This window comes from Spinacia oleracea, chromosome 3 (genome assembly GCF_020520425.1).
Source record: "Spinacia oleracea cultivar Varoflay chromosome 3, BTI_SOV_V1, whole genome shotgun sequence".
NCBI lineage: Eukaryota > Viridiplantae > Streptophyta > Magnoliopsida > Caryophyllales > Amaranthaceae > Spinacia > Spinacia oleracea.
Window position 1 is genome coordinate 158,203,547 of NC_079489.1, and position 6,402 is coordinate 158,209,948.

Sequence of the window (6,402 nt, forward strand, 5' to 3'; positions counted from 1 at the left end):
AGATATTTGCAGAGTCTGATTACAAATTTTGAAATTATTAATAACGTTTTTTTATGTTAATAAATAAGTGTCTGTTAAAATAACAAAAAATGATAATTTTTTTTTTAAATTGTCGTGTCAAATCTACATTCGTGTTAACTGATTTTTGTTTACTCCTTTTTGCTAGGGTTAGCACTAGAAAGTCCAGCCCATGCACTAGAAAGTCCAATACTCCAAGTCTCGCGTGCCAATTTAATAATCAGTAATAATATGTTTTATGTTAATAAATCGTGTCTAGAAAAAAAAAAGATGATTTCTTTCCTAAATTATCATGTCCAATCAACATTTAAGTTAAATGATGTTTGTTGTCTACTCGTCGAAGGCGGTGGGAACTCCTCGTAGTAGAACCAAAAAAAAAATGTTTGTTTATTCCTTTTTATTATGGGTGAGTAAAGAAATGGGGTACTTGGAACCGATCCCATAACCGGTTAGGAACCCGTGGTTCTGAATTGGAACTAGTTCCACTGGGACCGGTTCTAGGTCCAAAAGTAATTTGCGTGATCCAAACCGGTTCTGTTTCTTAAATTTTTATAACGGGACCCAGTAGAGTTGTTTCTTGACCGAATTCCCTATGTTAGGTCGCTAATTGCCAAATTGACAAGCAATTGTGAAAGTAAAAATCAATAAATTTGGGACGGAGGGAGTATGTAAACAACTGAATTTTTCACGGACAAGTAACACAATGTTGCAAAATTTGAATAATTAGATAAAAAAAGGATAATGAAAAAAAAGAAAGAAGTGGCACCCTAAAACAAAAAAAAAATGTTCATCATATCCACGTGCATAGAATTTTGGCAAATAGCATTAGTAGTAACTTGGCAACTTCGTGACAACACATATTTTGGACAGCTGTCTGGCTGTCCCCTTATGAGTCTTTGACCCACAACCTTAGTTGTGTCCGCACGTGCCACTCCATGACCATTTGGCCAATTAAAACCCCGTTTGGATGGATATTGTATAAATAATATTCCACGTAATGTCTTAAAAAAAAATTAATAAAATAATCCGTCTGTTTTATATTATTTGTTACACTTATCCTTGTATAAAGTTGAGGGTGATAACTGATAACTGGTTGTTTGGTTATTAATTGTTATTTGATTGAAAATATAGATGTGATATGAGTTAATGTGATTTTTTTTTTAATTGAGTGAGAGAGGGTGCTGGGACCAAACTTTTGTTAGTGGGATGAGATAGACAATGTTAATAATTGTGAGATCATTTTTAATTTGGAAGTATAACATGTAACATGGGATAAATAAAAAAAGAAAGTGTAACGAGAAATGTGAAACAGATGGAGATGAAAAAAAAATAGTTCACGTAATGTGAGGAGTATAACTTTTCATGGGGGGTCTTTCCATTTGTTAAATCGAAAAAAGACCTAGTTTTTCTACTCCCATTGGTAGGGTTAGATCGTGCTTCATGCTGAGCCCATGTGCCTTGGGCGTGAACGGACCTGGCTCACGTCAAACCCACTTGTTACATACCGGGTCAGGTCATGTCGAAAGTTTCACATTGCGGTCCAGATACAGCCCAAGCCCACGTTCCTTTATATCAGGTCGAACCGTCATATTTAAGCCTAATTTCATTCAATTTAACGTATTTTGTCGTGTAATACATATCATACATTGTCGTGCTTTTCTGTATAAAGAAGGGAACATACCCAACCCACGCCCACGATTTCATTCTCGTATAAGTCTGTCGGCCCATTTATATCTATTCATACTCCGTATATTTCTAAATATTACACGAAATAACGTTGCAACTAAAATAAAACGGACAATATACACATTACACAATCTTCCCACACCACGAGTAAATTACAACAATCCAACCCGTGAATTGTGGGAAAAGGAGAAAAAAGGAATCTTTAACATTTAACCCACGGATCACGAGTCGTATTGTACGAAACCCCAATAATTATAAAAAAAATAAAAAAATAGAAAAAAATAAAAATAAATTATTAAAGAATAAAAATAAAAACATAAAATAAAATAAAATAAAATAATAAGAAGTGCAAGAAGAGCGGCATTCTCCTCGTGTGCAGGCTGTCACTCACGGTTGCCTAACTAACTGCCTCTAACACACACGCTGCTTCATTACTTCACCCAATAACCCACACGCTTTTTCACCTTCAGCAACCATAGGGGTGTTTCAGGGCGGTGTGTGCGGCGGCGGAAGCAGCGGCAGCGGCGGAGGCGAGGAGAGAGATAACAACATGGGCGGAGGAGCATCAGGAAGACTACCTACTTGGAAGGAGAGAGAAAATAACAAAAAGAGAGAAAGGAGAAGACGAGCTATTGCTGCTAAGATCTTCACTGGTCTTCGTGCTCAGGGAAATTATAAACTCCCTAAACATTGCGATAATAACGAGGTTTTGAAAGCTCTTTGTAGAGAAGCTGGTTGGATTGTTGAAGAAGATGGCACCACTTATCGCAAGGTCTGTTTCTTCCTTCCTTCCATCTCATTTCCTTGTTTTTTTCTAGATCTGTGTTTTTTTTAATTGATTTGATTGAGAAATGGAGAATCGAGATGAATTTAGGGATCGATTCATATAATATGAACCTTACATAATGTGAATCGAGCTTAATTTGGAGATCGATTGATGTAATAAGAACCCTAAATAATGTGAATCGAGCTTAATTTGGAGATCGTTTGATGTAATAAGAACCGTAAATCGCGATTTAATTGGTTACTGGATTTGGATTTGGATTGATTTTGGACAAAATGGTCAGATTTGGATTCAGATTTTTTTTATAATGTTATTGTAATAACTTTTGATTCAATCTCTTAGATTTTGATATGAATTCGTATGAAAAAGGAGCGCAATCTTCTTAGCTGTTGATTTGTCTAATTTCTGCCATTGTTGTGATTTTAATGTTATTGTAAGAACTTTTGATTCAATTTCTTATACTTTCATATAAATTTGTATGAAAAAGGAGCGCAATATTCTTAGCTATTGATTTGTTGAATTTCTGCCATTGTTGTGATTATAATGTTATTGTAAGAACTTTTGATTCAATCACTTAGATTTTCATATGAGTTCGTGAGAAAAAGGAGCGCAATCGTCTTAGCTGTTGATTTGTCTAATTTCCGCCATTCTTGTGATTATAATGTTATTGTAAGAACTTCAAATTCAATTTCTTAGATTTTCATGTAAAATTTGTATGAAAAGGAACACAATCTTCTTAGCTATTGATTTGTCTAATTTCCGCGGTTGTTCTGATTATAATGTTATTGAAAGAACTTTTGATTCAATCTCTTAGATTTTCATATAAATTTGTATGAAAAAAGAGCGTAATCTTCTAAGCTATTGATTTGTCTAATTTCAGTCATTGCTGTGATTATAATGTTATTGTAAGAAACTAAGAACTTTTGATTCAATTTTCTCATACTTCCATATAGATTTGTATGAAAAAGGAGCACAATCGGAGCTATTGATTTGTCTATTTTCTGCCATTGTTGTGATTAATATGTTCTTGTAAGAACTTCTGATTCAATTTCTTAGATTATCATATAAATTTGTAATGAAAAGGAGCCTAATCTTGGCTATTGATTTGTTTAATTTCTGCCATTGTTGTGATTTGATGGAGCTAGTTCTGTACTACAATTACTCTGTGTACTAATGTAGTTTTAAAATTACAGGGATGCAACCCACCTCCAATGGATATGGCAGGGACATCGGCAAACATTAGCGGGTGTTCTTCCCTTCAACATAGTCCACAATCATCAGCATACCCTAGCCCTATACCTTCATATCATGCTAGTCCAACATCATCCTCCTTCCCTAGCCCTTCACGTTATGATTCAAACCCGCGTTATGATTCAAACCCGTCAAATTATTTGCTACCTTTCCTTCGCAATTTGGCTTCCATTCCTACTAATCTTCCACCAATTCGGATATCAAACAGTGCACCTGTAACTCCCCCTTTATCTTCCCCGACCTCTAGGGGGTCGAAGCGTAAAGTTGAGTGGGAATCCCTGTCGAATTCAAATTGCTCTGGTTCCCAACAATCTGCTGCTCGTAACCAGGTAATAGATTATGTAAATGTTAGTCAAGAGTGTTTTGTAATCTTTTATACTTCCTCCGTTCTGATTTACATGACACAATTTGGTTTTTGACACTATTCGCATAAGCTCATTTGACTTTATTACACATGCTCATTTGACTTTATTTTGTGATTTATATATAAGTAAAAATAGTCGTGTGAGGTCTTATTAGATTCGTCTCAATAAATATCAACTTTTTATAATTTTTTCTTATCCATAATTAAGATATTAATGTTTGATATCGTGCATTGGCAAACGTGCCTAAATAATTGTGATTTGTGTCATTTATAAAAGAACAATGGAAGTATTAGGTTACTACATGTTAGATATTATTCTTGACTAATATTTACATAATCTATTATCACCAGGCGTTTGCTGTTTCTGCACCATCAAGCCCTACACGCCGCAACAACATCAACACACCGACTATACCAGAATGTGACGAGTCTGATGCCTCTACCGTTGATTCTGGTAGATGGGTGAGCTTCCAAACAGGCCCCCCCAGCTTAGGTACCGGTACTCCAACTTCTCCTACGTTTAATCTTGTGAAACAAGCTGTTGCCCAAAGAAGTGCCATGCAGGGGATACTCAATGGGACCATGGCTCTAGGGTGGGGTGGTCCTATGGATCAGAGAGGACGTGGTCTGGAATTTGAGTTTGGAAACGGTGCTGCCGTTATGGCTTGGGAAGGAGAGAGAATACATGAAGTGAGCACCGATGATTTGGAGCTCACACTCGGTAATAATGCCAATGCCAAAGCTAAATGCTGAAGCCTGAAACCTGAAACCTGAAACCTGAAACTTGAAACTACTCCTGCAACTCTCATGTTTGCCTCTGAAATTGGTTTCTCCGGTAAAAAAAACTCAATTGTACAGGTTTCCTATAGAACGGAAGCCATTTTCGGAGGCCTGAAGTTGCTGAATCGTGGCAGAACAAGCGGAATTTGGGTTAGTTTTTTACTCCCTACTGGAAAACTTGGGTAAGCATATTTATGATTTATGACATGAAACAGAACTTTTTAGCAAGATAGAAGACACAACATGTTAGTCAGTGTTGCTGTGTTGCGACTCCTGTGTTTGTGTTTCGAGTTTCTTGAGCATAAATGGTTGTTAATACAAGGTTTTATTTTGTAAGTTGTGACTTTCGAGTGATGAAACTAGGTGTTGTCTAGGTTGGATTTAGAGAGGCTTAGAACTGTTAGAACTTTCGGTATAAGTTATATAGCAACTAGCGTAGTAATTCTAAGCAGTCCTCCCAAAAAAAAAAAAAATTGTGTTATCTTTCATTGTAATAGCAGCATCCAATTTCTGTGATGATGATTATCCATTTAACTATTACTTGCGTAGTTGCGTATATTTTTCTTCTTGAATTACATTGATGATTATTGCAGTGTTTTGTAACCAGAGATAGAGTTTGTTGTTGAATCATTCACAAAAACAGTTTTAAGAGTTTGTTGTTGGATTCGATTCGTCCCTATTTCTTTCATTGATAGCTTTCTCATTCAACTTGATTCAGTCTTGAATCTGTGTTTTTTTGGAAATCTGTAACCAAATGGTGTAAATAGCTTCAAAGAAGCACATTTCATGTAAGTGGTGTTGAATTTCTACAAGCTTTGGCAGCCTGTTGAGTTTCTACAACAAAGTCTTGACATGTTCTTCTAATCTTCAAAATAGTTAGATTAGATCCCCGAATTGTTGTAGTAATTGAAGATTAGATCCCCAAATTGTTGTAGTAATTGAAGATTGTCAATGGGCCAAATTCGGGTTTGGTTTTTTCTGGGTTAATTCGGGTTGTGTAAAAAAAACATGAAATATTGTAAAATTTAATATTACTACAAAATATGATGAATGGTCAAATCGGGTCGATTTTAGGTCATTCGGGATCGGTTCAGGTCGGGTTCGGGTTTCTCTCAGTAACTTCAGGTCGGTTATTAGGCCGGGTTCGGGTTTCTCTCAGTAACTTCAGGTCGGTTATTAGGCCGGGTTCGGGTTTCTCTCAGTAACTTCTAGTCGGTTATCAGGTCGGGCTAGGGATTGCTAGCCTTACGTTAAAGGACTTCATATCAGTTTGGATATTCCACATAGCAATCCTGTCTTTGGTTGTTAGCCTTCTCAAGATTACTAGCCAGATGATGAAAGCTGATTTTGACACACCACCTTATGTGTACAACACGGAAAACTGTATCTCATACTAGGTGTATCAAAATCTGCTTTTTTAGTGTGCCAATATCATCCCATCTTATGCGTAGAGCACAGAAAACTGTATCCCATACTAGGTGTATTAAAATTGACTTTTTTGGCGTGCCAATATCATTTC

General features: G+C 36.2%; 1 protein-coding gene across 1 annotated transcript; it reads left to right on the forward strand.

Annotated features, from left to right (window-relative positions):
* The first annotated feature begins 2,033 nt into the window (after window positions 1-2,033).
* LOC110775102 (BES1/BZR1 homolog protein 2) lies at window positions 2,034-5,423 on the forward strand. Its single transcript, XM_056841071.1, has 3 exons — window positions 2,034-2,476; window positions 3,682-4,068; window positions 4,455-5,423. Exons 1-3 carry the CDS (start codon window positions 2,255-2,257, stop codon window positions 4,854-4,856), a joined length of 1,011 nt encoding a protein of 336 aa, XP_056697049.1. The 5' UTR covers window positions 2,034-2,254; the 3' UTR covers window positions 4,857-5,423.
* Window positions 5,424-6,402: the final 979 nt, after the last annotated feature.

What these genes read in the sequence shown, in the direction of transcription:
- LOC110775102 (XM_056841071.1), top strand. Translation starts at nt 2,255, where the DNA reads ATGGGCGGAGGAGCATCAGGAAGACTACCTACTTGGAAGGAGAGAGAA. An exon ending in ATGGCACCACTTATCGCAAG is followed by an intron (nt 2,477 to 3,681) that starts GTCTGTTTCTTC and finishes TTAAAATTACAG; the next exon opens with GGATGCAACCCACCTCCAAT. An exon ending in AATCTGCTGCTCGTAACCAG is followed by an intron (nt 4,069 to 4,454) that starts GTAATAGATTAT and finishes TATTATCACCAG; the next exon opens with GCGTTTGCTGTTTCTGCACC.